The 14,546-nt window shown below is 46.0% G+C and overlaps 1 protein-coding gene across 1 annotated transcript in view; it reads left to right on the top strand.

Annotated features, from left to right (window-relative positions):
- The window catches only part of KIF4A (kinesin family member 4A), an 81,519-nt gene extending 80,174 nt beyond the window's left edge, over positions 1 to 1,345 (top strand). The window contains exon 31 of the mRNA XM_044306431.1: positions 50 to 1,345. Coding sequence (XP_044162366.1) covers positions 50 to 244 — 195 coding nt within the window. The 3' untranslated portion in view covers positions 245 to 1,345. The remainder of the gene's footprint in view (positions 1 to 49) is intronic.
- Positions 1,346 to 14,546: the final 13,201 nt, after the last annotated feature.

The raw sequence follows: 14,546 nt of genomic DNA, 5'->3' as shown, positions 1-14,546 counted from the left end.
ATTTTGTAGAACTATTCTAATTATAATAACCAATGGCCTGCCTCCACAGGTTCTACAGGAAATAAGTGACATAGGCCAAGTGCTGTCCTTGAAGCTGCAGCGCAAACCAAGCATTGTCCCTGGGGGACTGACTGCAGATGCACAGGAGAATCAAACATCCATACTGAAGAGAAAGAAGAAAGCGCTTTGTAACAGTAATACCAGCTTCTTCTCTGGATGCTCACCAATCACAGAGGATGAATGAGGAGAGCCGTCCTTGGATGTTTTAGTCTAATATTTGTAGCATCTAGGGGGCGGGAGACTGTATTTTAATGTTAGATAATGTTGTGGATAGCATTCAGCGATGCAACTTGTGGGGAAGAAACCTTGTAAATATTTGTATGTATTTGTATGTCTGACAGCAAGTCTGTGCCATCTGCAAGTATTGTAATAGCACAGGAACGTTTTAAATGCAAAAGGTTTTCTAGCTACTGGTCTGTAAGTCCCAGTATGCAATGACACAAGTCACATTGCCGGCCAGCAATGACGTTGGAAATGCAGATCGACTTTGCACTAGTACTGGCAGAGATGTGAAAGAGGGTTTTCTGCTAAGACTTTTATGATATGTCAATTTGACCTGACCGTTGTGGTGGCTGTTAGATGCGAGATCTAGAAAGAGCCGAGGTTCCAAAATGTTCAATTATTTCAATGAAGAGTGACTGCAGATGTAGTAATTCGCCCCATTGAGAACAGACAGGGCCAATCTTGATTATAGGGATTATTGGGGTTCCAGCAGACAGATCATGACAAACCATGAAAGTTTTACCAGCAGAAAACCACTTTAAAGGGGTTGTCCCAGAATGACACTGGTTGAGTGTCTGAATTCCTGAATGCTGGAACCCCCACCAGTCACAAAATGAGGGTGCCCTTTGTCCCCCACTTGGAAGTCCCATACATTTTGAATGGAGTAGCCATTAAGTTATGTGCGTTGTCACTCAATTCAAACGGTTGACACGGCACCCCAGGGAGTCCCTCACCGATCAGGCACATCACCTATCCAGTGGTAACTGCTAAGTTGTCATTCTCATATAACCACCTGGTCTTAAACTCTTCAGTCTGACTGTAGATGCAGGTTCAGTGAAGCCAGGCCTTTATCAGATTACTTCAGAAAGATTGAGGCATTGATTTTTATGCAAAATTGTTTTTAATTTTACTTTTTATAAAGATTTGTAGTTATTACTAATAAAAATGAAATGTTTATTTCTTACCATGACTTTCAGTAGACTTACAGAAATTCCACTTACAAGGATCAGACTAGGAACACGTGGACACAGTACTATTTAATAAATCCTATTTAATTACTGTTCATCTGGAATTATTTTTCATGTGGTTCCAGCCAATAGAAGAAATTACAGTTTCTGGAATAGCCAATTGAATTTAGAGCTTTATCGAGTTGGATTGTGTTCTGTGATTGGAATCAGATCCTGTAACTAGTCAGTGAAACCAGTAAAATACAACTTTACAAATTTACAAGCTGAAAACAAAACATTTCTTTGACTTTAAGGTCCTTTTGTCATGGGGTTCACTGGGTGACATAGAACCCTTCCACAATGAGGTAGATCCTTTGCAGGATTCTTGCAGGCACCATGCTGATATAAGAAAACTATTTCTGCGATAACCAGGAAGGGGGATCCTTGGACCCCATTGTGGAACCAAGTAAGGGCCTCATATTGACATCTGTAATGCAACTGCAACACCTGGGACTTTCAACTGAACCAAACTTTGGGCTTGCCAACAGGTTCTATAGTGTAATGTTAGATTCAATTGAAATGTAGGAGTTGATTTGATGTGGCTGTACAACGGATGCTGAATGTCAGTCGTCCATAATTTCTGATTTTGTGGGATGTGATGGGGTCTGTCCATGTGTGGGCGGTAATGCCCTGTGGATGTATGCTCTTTCTAACTGATATGTGAACATTGCACTTAGAGAAAAATATGGTTTCTCAACAACGTTCTTTTAGTGGTGTAGTTATTGCTACCGCCTTCCAGTTTGTATATCTGAATAGTTGCATCTCCGTCAATGTAAACTAGCTCCTATTTTCAGCACAGCTTTAAGGTCCTAAACTGGTAGGCCATGATCAGTGAACGTCTCTCGTTGCCATGGGCTCTCTTGTTCACCGTGAGCAGGCCATTCCCTGTAAATGACCAATCGGATGCTGTGGTTGCAATTGACTGGCTTTTGAGGGAAAGGGTGGTTAAATGTCTGTGATTGGTGTTGTCACTGATCACGGACACTACCTTTTTGCCTTTTGGGTGCCTGCTGTGTAAAGGAGCCCGCTCAGCTCCTCCAATAGGTGCCATTTTTAAAGATCTGACTTCTGTGGTGGATGTTTGGTTATTGAGTGCACTTCATTATTAAGAAACACAGGCCTGAATAAATTTGGAACTTCTGCCAATTCTCCCCCCTCACCCAGAAAAAAAATCTCTCCTACCACTTTTTTTTGTAGCAAGGGTGGCATTAAATTGCTGCCTCTGCAGAAATGTTATCTCCTTATACAGTCAGGTCCATAAATATTGAGACATCGACACAACTCTAAAATTTTTGGCTCTATACGCCACCACAATGGATTTAAAATGAAACTAACAAGATGTGCTTTAACTGCAGTCTGTCAGCTTTAATGTGAGGGTATTTACATCCAAATCAGGTGAACGGTGTAGGAATTATAACAGTTTGCATATGTGCCTCCCACTTGTTAAGGGACCAACAGTAATGGGACAATTGGCTTCTCAGCTGTTCCATGGCCAGATGTGTGTTATTCCCTCATTATCCCAATTACAATGAGCAGATAAAAGGTCCAGAGTTCATTTCAAGTGTGCTATTTGCATTTGGAATCTGTTGCTGTCAACTCTCAAGATGAAATCCAAAGAGCTGTCGCTATCAGTGAAGCAAGCCATCATTAGGCTGAAAAAACAAAACAAACCAATCAGAGATGGCAAAAAATTTGGCGTGGCCAAAACAACTGGAGCATTCTTAAAAAGAAGTCCATGGAAAACTGTGGTGGATGACCAAAGAATTCTTTCCCTGGTGAAGAAAACACCCTTCACAACAGTTGGCCAGATCGAGAACACTCTCCAGGTAGGTGTAGGTGTCAGTCAACAATTAAGAGAAGACTTCACCACAGTGAATAGAGAAGGTTCACCACAAGATGTAAACCATTGGTGAGCCTCAAAAACCAGGAAGGCCAGATTAGAGTTTGCCAAACGACATCTAAAAAAGTCTTCACAGTTCTGGAACAACATCCTATGGACAGATGAGACCAAGATCAACTTGTACCAGAGTGATGGGAAGAGAAGAGTATGGAGAAGGAAAGGAACTGCTCATGATCCTAAGCATACCATTGGACGGCGTTTCGCAGTGCAGATGGACAATGACCCAAAGCATACCGCAAAAGCAACCAAAGTTTAAGGGAAATAAGTGGAATGTTATGCAATGGCCAAGTCAATCACCTGACCTGAATCTGATTTAAGCATGCATTTCACTTGTTGAAGACAAAACTGAAGGGGAAATGCCCCAAGAACAAGCAGGAACTGAAGCCAGTTGCAGTAGAGGCCTGGCAGAGCGTCACCAGGGATTAAACCCAGCGTCTGGTGATGTCTATGCGTTCCAGACTTCAGGCTGTAATTGACTGCAGTTCACTTAGCTATATTGATATTGTAGACGTACGAATTAAAGATATGTTTAACTGCCTATGTAAAGTACGCTAAAAACACTTTATTAACTATTACTAAAATTAAATCTCCACACAAATAGGCTTGATAGGGTGGTTGTAGGAATCAGCATATTAGTCGGTTATATTCCCATTCACCCTATCACAAGGACTCCTTTATATTTAGGAGTATTTTGATACTAATAGAATTCCTCTATTGATCCATAAGAGTGTTATTCACACTACACAGCAGAGCTGTAGACCCTTTAAACAATGCAGTGTTGGATCCCGCACAGGGATCATGGATCCCTAGTAAAGTCAATTTCATAGAAACTCCTTTATAGTTAGGAGTGTGTAATCCAATTGAATAATTTGTGCGGTGATCCTAAAAGGATCTGAATAGTACAGTACGTGCTGGGCTGCGAACCCTACACAGGATACCACCCCTAGAGGATTATACTGTTAGGCTCAAGATACATATGCAGACTGACTCGTTTTTTATCGCTGCAGTAGATTGCTCGACGAGTTTCCCTATCCAACTATTTGTCGGTTCATCAGGAGCACATTAACCAAGTACTTTGCTGGCGCAAAGTATTGTATGCCTGATGGTGGGTATACAACAAGTGTGCAAAAGGACTTGGAAGTTTTACTGACTAGAGATGCTGCACGCTTCTGATATGGTGCGTGCAGTGACGAGCCTCTGGCATATATTGGCCGTGTCGCGCGCTAGTTTAAATGGAGAAGACTCCTCCCATCTCCATGTCAAGCCTCTAGCTGGCGTCCAATAGAAAGATGCTTCGCCGCATGACTCCACCCACTGCCATCGTCCTCACTGAGGGACAGACAGTGCATTGCATCGTCATTACAGAGGGACAGACAGCTGCCTGACTCCACCCCCTGCTATCGTCACTATAGAGGGACCGGCGAGGATCCGCCTACTCCCAGCGTCATTCGTCGGTATGGCAAAGGGGAGGACAAATTTTGCTTGAGTCACCAAGTGGGTGGGGACGCAAGCTCTACGAATACACATAAAGATTGAGGTAATCCCGTTGTATCAATAGAGACCAAAAACGGGATCCCCCATAGATGGCTATAATAATAAAGCAGCAAAGATAAATTTACTGACTGGGGTAAAAAGAGATATTAAAGTTCTATTTCATAAATGTGAACAGGGAAATTGACTGCAAAGGATTTGCAACCAAGTATTAAAAAGTGAAAATTTGTGATTGTCCCATTACTTTTGGTCCCCTAACAAGTGGGAGGCACATATGCAAACTGTTGTAATTCCTGCACCGTTCACCTGATGTGGATGTAAATACCCTCAAATTAAAGCTGACAGTCTGCAGGTAAAGCACATCTTGTGGTGGTGTATAGAGCCAAAAATGTTAGAATTGTGTCGATGTCCCAATATTTATGGACCTGACTGTATATTCCCCTGAAAGAACTATGAGGAAAGGAAGGTGATAGAGGCAAGGAACACTCGAGAAACTTGTCCTTGTATGCACTACAGCTGTGATGTCCAGTTTCCATCCAGAATATACATGGATTGTATAAGATTTTATTTTATTTTTTTCTTCGAACAATAAGATCAATGAAAACCACAAATGTGTTCTTCATTAGAGCTGCAAACATGTCGCTTGACGAATACTTGAGAAATCTGTAATGTCCTAAACGCCTGTCACTGCATTATGTCATTTGCTTTGTTGGTTTTCATTTCCTTCAGTGTTAAAGAACAAAAACCCAAACTTTCCTTTACACGTGCATGGCCTTTGTACTCCCATTTCTAGCAGACATGTTGGTGAATGCTGGTATGCTAGGTGGGCAGTTTTGTATGTGCTAATACAGCAATTCAGGTTCTGGGAAACAGAACAATCCTGGCTAATAATGGTTCAGCGTTCATGTCGCCGGCTGCAATCCAAATCCAGGGTGTTGGTAATTTTTCTTGTATAAACGCATTCTTGCTGATTTCTGCTACATTTACTTAAATGTATAGAAGGGAAAAAAAAACACTAATATTTGCTTTAGTTCAGAAAGCCTATAGAACCGCACTGCTCTTGTCAGTAGCTACCAAAAACCATATTGCTATAAAATAGATAAGTACATTTAAAAGGTTTTTTTTAGATACTGATGACCTTATCCTCAGGATCTCATCAGTATCTGATCGGTGGGGGGGGGGTCTAACACTTGGACCCCTGACGATCCAAAGGATAGGTCATCAATATTAAAATTTCAGAAAACCCATTTAATAGAGAATATGGCCGATGACGTCTCAGTGCAGTTTTGGGCTTGGTAAGCTGCAAAGCAGCACTCACTGGATCATCACATCCTAACAAAACTGTGAAATGTAGAGAAGCACATTTAAAGGGAACCTGTCACCAGGATTTTGTGTATAGAGCTGAGGTCATGGGTTGCTAGATGGCCGCTAGCACATCCGCAATACCCAGTCCCCATAGCTCTGTGTGCTTTTATTGTGTAAAAAAAACTATTTGATACATATGCAAATTACCCTGAGATGAGTCCTGTCTCTGACTCCTCTCACGTACAGGACTCATCTCAGGTTAATTTGCATATGTATCAAATCGGTTTTTTTTTTTACACAATAAAAGCACACAGAGCTATGGGGACTGGGTATTGCAAATGTGCTAGCGGCCATCTAGCAACCCATGTCCTCAGCTCTATACACAAAATTCCGGTGACAGATTCCCTTTAACAGAATAGGATGGACTACGCCTGAAAATAGTTCTGCAACGAACCCTAATGTTGTCTACATCAGCTGTGAAAATGGCAACAGAACAGACGTGAATCACTGCTGCTTCTACTATCATATGGTCATTAATGAACCCAGCATTATACAATTGCGCTGTGCCTGCCATGTGTCCCCCGAGCACAGCCCGTACTTATCTCCTGTTTAGTGCTGGGCTTCTTAGCGTCTGACATACAGTGTATTTGGAAAGTCTTCACGCTTCACATTTTATGATGCAGTTTTGTGCCAAAGAAAAAAAAAAAATTCCCCCCATCATTCTGCACTCAATACTCCATAATGACAAAATGAGCACAATGTGTGAAATCTTTGCTACGTTATTGATAAGGAAAAAGTAAAATCTTGCATTGACGTAAATATTCAGATCCTTTACCCAGTATTTAGTTGAAGCCCCTTTGGCAGTGATTACAGCCTCCAGTTCTCTTGGGTATGATGTCACAAGGTTTGTACCCTTCTTGTTTCTGCCATTCGGTTTGATGGGGACTGTTAGTTGACAGACATTTTAAGGTAACTTCTAAGATGTTCAGTTGGGTTCAAGTCAGGGTTCTAGCTGGGCCACTGAAGGACATTCACAGCGTTAGGCCTCTTTCACACTACCGTTTTTTTTTTTTTTTTTCGTTTTGCGTTCCGTATACCGAACCATTCATTTCAATGGTTCCTCAAAAAAACCGATGTATTCCGTATGTATTCTGTTTCCGTCTCTCCGTTCCGTGCAAAGATAGAACATGTCCTATATTTGCCCGCAAATCACGTTCCGCAAAGAAAACAAAATGTATCCGTATGTCTTCTATTGAAAATGTTATGCCCAGCCCAATTTGCTCTATGTAATTACTGTATATGCCATACGGAAAAACGGAACAGAAACAAAAAAAGGAACAACGGATCTGTGAAAAATGGACCGCAAAACACTGAAATAGCCATACGGCTCATGCACACGACTGTATTTTGCGGTCCGCAAAAACTGATCTGTAAAAAATAGGGATAACATCCCTGTGCATTCTGTGGAACGGAACAGCTGGCCCTTCATAGAACAGTTCTATCCTTGTCCGTAATGCGGACAATAATAGGACATGTTCTTTCTTTTTGCGAAAATGGAATTCACACGGAGTAACTTTTTTTTTTTTTTTGGCGGACCCGTTGAAATGAATGGTTCTGCAAAAAATAAAATTAAAAAATGAACGGGCACGGAGAGAAAATACGTTCGCGTGCATGAGCCCTTAATCCTGTGTTCTTGGGGTTATTGCCTTGTTCGAAGGTAAACCTTCAGCCCCGACTGAGCTTCAGAGCAAGCTGGATTAGGTTCTTATTAACATCTTCTCTGTGGTTTGGTCAGGGTTGAAAGAAAACTGAATAAACATTCTCCCTGTCCCAAAAGCTGAAACACACCCCACAGCATCATGCTGCCACCACCACCACGCTTCACTGTAGGGATGGTGTTCGGCAGATGATGAGCAGGGCCTGATTTCCTCCAAACATGACCCTTGGAATGGAATTGAGGCCAAAAAGTTCCATCTTGGTTCCACCAGACATGAAAATTTAGTTTTTAGTATTTTTTTTATTTTATTTTTTATAACTGAGGAGAGGCTTCTCCAGATTGGTAAAGTGCTGCAGTGATAGTTGACCTTCTGAAAGTTTCTCCCATCTGCACACAGGATTTTTGGAGCTCAGCCAGGTTCTTACGCTGGGTTCAGACCGGGATGGAGCGCACGATTGTATGCGCGCTTACAATCGCGGCTCCGGAACAAGCGAACGCCCATTGTCGCGCATTCCCGGAAGTCTATGTACGGGAACGCGTGACAAAACGCTCCTGTACTTCTTGGGGCGTCGGGCGTTTTACGGTGCGGTCGTACGCGCTGTAAAACGCCCAGGTGAGAACCATGCCGATAGGGAAGCATTGGTTTCTCCCTCCTTGTTGCGCGTTTTACAGCGCGTAGGAACGCGCTGTAAAACGCTCAGGTCTGAACCCAGCCTTAGTCACCCCTCCTACAAACGTCCTTTTCCCCTGATTACTTAGTTTGGTGGGGCAGCCAGCTGTAGGAAGAGTCCCGGTTGTCCCAGACGGTTTCCACTTAAAAATGATGGGGGTCACTGTGCTCTTGGGAGTGCACCACAACTTGTTTTGTACCCTGATCCAGATCCACACAATTTTGGCTCTGAACTCTACAGGCGGTTATTTCATCCTCATGGCTTGGTTTTTGCTCTGATATGCATTACCAGCTGTAAGACCTTATATATTTCCAAATCATGTCCGATCAACTGAAGTTACCACATGTTGACTCCAATCAAGGTGTAGAAACCTCTCAAAGATGATCAAGAAAAATGGTAGGCCATCAGAGCTAAATTTCAAGTGGCATAGCAAAGCGTTTGGCATTCACATAAGTATTTGTGAGGGAAAACATAAAGGCGTCCAATAGTAACTCAAAGCTTGTCTACACTAGGACACTTTTATTGTGTTTGTGTATAAATATGCGCACTGCTCATTACAATAAAAAAGGCCATTATGAGAAACACATCAGGTCGGTTTGCAACCACATATTCAAATTTAATTTTTAAATACATTTACAAACTGTTCTAAAATTCTTTTTTCACATTCTCATTATGGGGTAATGAGTGCGGATTGATGGGAGAAAACATGAATTTAAGCACAAGGCCGTAAAACAACAAAATGAAAAAAGTGAGAGGGTCTGAAGACTTTCCAAATGCACTGTATGTCTCTCAGTAGCTAATGTCTGCCCATGTCATTCGTTACACAATACAGGCAGAGAAGATTCTGCAATCAAATGTTTAAAGAGGTTGTCTGGGTGGTTAAAAGCGATGACCTATTCTCAGGGTAGGTTATCAATATGTTATTGGCGGGGATCCAGGGGCGGACTGACCGGTCGGGCACTTCGGACATGGTCTGGGGGCCCGGCCTGCTACTGAGTTTTTGAGTACAGAGAGGGAGAGGATCGCAGGGGATTTCAAGTTGTTCACATATGAATATTAGTATTACAGTGAGCGGGGCCCAGTGTAATAGAATACAGTGACTGCACCGGGCCCTGCTGCCATGACAACACCAGATGCCGGCCCCCACCCCCTGTATTGGGGATCATTCACTCACAGGGACACTGTTATGGGGGGATCTGTGGATGACACATATATAGCATTAGGTGCTATATATGTGTCCCCAACAGATCCCCCCCCCCCACAACAGTGCCATCCACAGAGCCCCCATAACAGTGCCATCCACAGAGCCCCCCATAACAGTGCCATCCACAGAGCCCCCCCCCCACAACAGTGTCATCCACAGATCCCCACAACAGTGCCATCCACAGAGCCCCCATACCATCCTTTGGTTCAAAATATTTTTTAATTTGGCTATTCCCCACCCCTCCCATAATTGTTCCACTACTTGTGGGCTGCGCGGGAATGAGTTCAGTCGCTTAGGTGGGCAATCCCGTCCTGCAGCGCGTGATCCCGCAAGACCCGCCGCTGTAGGTCACATGTCACGCGGGATCACGCGCCGCAGGATACGATTGCGCACTAAAGTGACTGAACTCATGCCCATGTAGCCCGCAAGTAGTGTATCAGTGGAACAAGTACAAGGTGGGTGGGTGGGGGGATGATCTGTGGGGTTGCCCAGACGGCTAGGCCCTTCACAGTAGTTATTAACCCCTTTCAGCAGTCCCCCATTCACTGAAGGGGGGGGACTGCTGAAAGGGATTAATAACTACTGTGAAGGGCCCCCCCTTCACAGTAGTTATGCCCAGATATGTGCCCCCTTCACAGTAGTTATGCCCACACTGCTTCTAACAGAGGCTCACTAATGGACGCTGAGATTAGATCACCCCATACGAAAGCATTGAATCAATGCTTTCCTATGGGAAACAATTTGACCCTGGAGGTCATCATGCAGGGTGTGAGGACGTCCAGCGTCAGATACCGGACCAAAGGTCTATTTTACTCCAGGAACCTCTCAGGAGGCTGCCGCCACTAGAGGCTGACTTATTGCTGGAACGTAAACCATGCAGTTTCTCTAGAACATTGCAGCTCGATTTGCAAAAGGGACACTGTACCCAGACCACGTCAATGAGCTGAAGTGGTCCGGGTGCCTTTTGTGTCACTTTAACTTTGAAATCTTATTAAAGATTGTGTAGGGTGTGGCTGGAGGCGGGGCATGGAGGTGGGACAAGGGTGGGGCTTGCAGCAGAACATGGGTGGGGCCTGTAAGGGGGCCCTTGATTTATTTTGCCCGGGGGCCCTGAGGGTTCTCAGTCCGCCCCTGCGGGGATCAGACTCCCAGCAAAGCTTCCGCTAATCTGAATAGACCACAGCCTCTTTCTAGACCAGTGACGTCGGGTTTATCGGTCACATGGCCAAGGCGCAGCTCATGGTCAGCAAAGATGCTATCCATGGCACTGTGCTTGGTAAGCTGTAAGAAGGCCCAACCTCTCACTAGTGCACTGTGGCTTCTTCAAACTGATGATCTGTGGGTGTCGGACCCCTGGCAATCTGATATTGGTAACCTATCTTGTGCCTAGGTCATCAATATCAGGATCTCAGAAAACCCCTTTAAAGGGATTCAACTTCTTTGACATCTGCAGGACAAGTGATAATTGTCTTATCAGTAGGATCTAATTGCTGAGAGCCCCACCTGTCACAAGAATGGGGTCATCTATTGGACTGCCATATTGTCCATGGGGTGATCCTGCATTATCTGGCACCAGCATTGTAACAAACGTGTTAAAAAACAAACAAACTTGAATTTAAATTTTTTTTTTTAATGCCTGCCATTCATGGAAATGTGCAAATAAGGCCTCTTTCACACTTGCGTTGTCCGGATCGGGCGTGTACTCCACTTGCCGGAATTACACGCCGGATCCGGAAAAACGCAAGTGTACTGAAAGCATTTGAAGACAGATCCGTCTTCAAAATGCTTTCAGTGTTACTATGGCAGCCAGGACGCTATTAAAGTCCTGGTTGCCATAGTAGGAGCGGGGGAGCGGTATACTTACAGTCCGTGCGGCTCCCGGGGCGCTCCAGAGTGACGATCACGTCATCCATGCGCCTGGGGCCGTCCTGACGTCACTCTGGAGCGCCCCGGGAGCCGCACGGATGGTAAGTATGCTGCTCCCCCGCTCCCCTCTCCACTTTACCATGGCTGCCAGGACTTTAGTGTCCCGGCAGCCATGGTAACCACTCTAAAAAAGCTAAATGTCGTATCCGGCAATGCGCCGAAACTACATTTAGCTTAAGGCCGGATCCGGATCAATGCCTTTCAATGGGCATTCATTCCGGATCCGGCCTTGCGGCAAGTCTTCAGTTTTTTTGGTCGGAGCAAAAAGCGCAGCATGCTGCGGTATTTTCTCCGGCCAAAAAACGTTCCGTTCCGGAACTGAAGACATCCTGATGCATCCTGGACGGATTTCTCTCCATTCAGAATGCATTAGGATAAAACTGATCAGGATTCTTCCGGCATAGAGCCCCGACGACGGAACTCTATGCCGGAAGACAATAACGCAGATGTGAAAGAGCCCTAAGTTCTGTCCGTTACTATTCGTCAGTCTGGCACTGTCCGCAGGGATAGGAGAGTGTCAGTGTGGAGACACATCCCCAGCTGGTAATTTTCCAGGAGGAATACAATGCAGGGTTCTAAGAAAAGATGATCCCACGTGTTTTTCTTATGTATATAAAAATGTCTATTCTTTATGCATGGCCAAATGACTGGACCGATCTGCACCAATTTGGCACATAGGTACATCAGGTGTTCAGGAAGTTTTTGTAAAGGTCTCAGCTCTCTAGGACATATGGTTCTTGAAATATTCCCCAAAAATGTATTAGCCAATAGAAGCTCGCAGCTTCACTCACGTCCTTAGGGCTCATGCACACAAAGGTGCCGTGTTTTGCGGTCCACAAATTGCGGAGCCACAAAACACAGATGCCCTCCGTGTGCGTTCTGCAATTTGCAGAATGGAACGGGCAGCCCATTATAAAAATGACAAAACGGACAAGAATATGACATAGGAACGCCGTGTGAATGGGTCTGCTTCCAAGCCGCAGTGCGCCATAACTGCCATACACACAGTCACATGACCATTATCAGCCAATAGAAGCTTACAGATCCTTCAGTCTTGACATAAACTGTTACACCAGGTTTCCATAGCAACTCAATGATAAGGGGGCATGGTGCTGTGTAGGTCACTGTTAAGGGGGGCAGGCCGTTCTAGAGGTCAATGATAAGGGAGTGGGGTGCTGTGGAGGACTTATTTTATGGGTGTGGGGCACTGTGGGAGGGACATGGTTAATGGGGGTGGCCTGCTGTAGAGGTCAATATTAAGGGGATGGGGTCCTGTGGAGATCACTGTTAAGAGGGTGGGCCGCTGTGGAGGTCACTGTTAAGGGGGCGCAGTGCTGTGAACGTCACATTTTAAGGGTGCTGTGGAGGTCACTGTTAAGTCGACCGTTCCGCTGTGAAGGACTCTTAAGGGGAAGGGTGGCCGTAGAGGTCACTGCTAAAGGGGGGGGGGATACTGTGGGGGTCAATGTTAAGGGAATGGGGAGCTGTGAAGGTCAATGTTAAAGGAGTGGGGTGCTGTGGGGGTCACTGTTAATGGTGTGGGGTTTTCTGGGGGGTCACTGTTAAGGGCGTGGGCCACTGTGGAGGTCACTGTTAAATGGGGCAGTGTGCTGTGGAGGTCACTGCTAAAGGGGTGGGCCACTGTGGAGGTCACTATTAAGGGGGTGGGCCACTGTGGAGGTCACTGTTAAGGGGGTGGGCCACTGTGGAGGTCACTGTTAAGGGGGGAGCTGCTGTGGAGGTCACTGTTAAGGGGGCGGAGTGCTGTGGAGGTCACTGTTAAGTCGACCGTTCCGCTGTGAAGGACTCTTAAGGGGAAGGGTGGCCGTAGAGGTCACTGCTAAAGGGGGGGGGGATACTGTGGGGGTCAATGTTAAGGGAATGGGGAGCTGTGAAGGTCAATGTTAAAGGAGTGGGGTGCTGTGGGGGGTCACTGTTAATGGTGTGGGGTTTTCTGGGGGGTCACTGTTAAGGGCGTGGGCCACTGTGGAGGTCACTGTTAAATGGGGCAGTGTGCTGTGGAGGTCACTGCTAAAGGGGTGGGCCACTGTGGAGGTCACTATTAAGGGGGTGGGCCACTGTGGAGATCACTGTTAAGGGGGTGGGCCACTGTGGAGGTCACTGTTAAGGGGGGAGCTGCTGTGGAGGTCACTGTTAAGGGGGCGGAGTGCTGTGGAGGTCACTGTTAAGTCGACCGTTCCGCTGTGAAGGACTCTTAAGGGGAAGGGTGGCCGTAGAGGTCACTGCTAAAGGGGGGGGGGGGGATACTGTGGGGGTCAATGTTAAGGGAATGGGGAGCTGTGGAGGTCAATGTTAAAGGAGTGGGGTGCTGTGGGGGTCACTGTTAATGGTGTGGGGTTTTCTGGGGGGTCACTGTTAAGGGCGTGGGCCACTGTGGAGGTCACTGTTAAATGGGGCAGTGTGCTGTGGAGGTCACTGCTAAAGGGGTGGGCCACTGTGGAGGTCACTATTAAGGGGGTGGGCCACTGTGGAGGTCACTGTTAAGGGGGTGGGCCACTGTGGAGGTCACTGTTAAGGGGGTGGGCCACTGTGGAGGTCACTGTTAAATGGGGCAGTGTGCTGTGGAGGTCACTGCTAAAGGGGTGGGCCACTGTGGAGGTCACTATTAAGGGGGTGGGCCACTGTGGAGATCACTGTTAAGGGGGTGGGCCACTGTGGAGGTCACTGTTAAGGGGGGAGCTGCTGTGGAGGTCACTGTTAAGGGGGCGGAGTGCTGTGGAGGTCACTGTTAAGTCGACCGTTCCGCTGTGAAGGACTCTTAAGGGGAAGGGTGGCCGTAGAGGTCACTGCTAAAGGGGGGGGGGGGATACTGTGGGGGTCAATGTTAAGGGAATGGGGAGCTGTGGAGGTCAATGTTAAAGGAGTGGGGTGCTGTGGGGGTCACTGTTAATGGTGTGGGGTTTTCTGGGGGGTCACTGTTAAGGGCGTGGGCCACTGTGGAGGTCACTGTTAAATGGGGCAGTGTGCTGTGGAGGTCACTGCTAAAGGGGTGGGCCACTGTGGAGGTCACTATTAAGGGGGT

Source organism: Bufo gargarizans, chromosome 9, assembly GCF_014858855.1.
Source record: "Bufo gargarizans isolate SCDJY-AF-19 chromosome 9, ASM1485885v1, whole genome shotgun sequence".
Taxonomy (NCBI): Eukaryota; Metazoa; Chordata; class Amphibia; order Anura; family Bufonidae; genus Bufo; species Bufo gargarizans.
The sequence above is the reverse complement of the archived record's forward strand: the minus strand, read 5'-3'. Positions and strand labels throughout refer to the sequence as shown.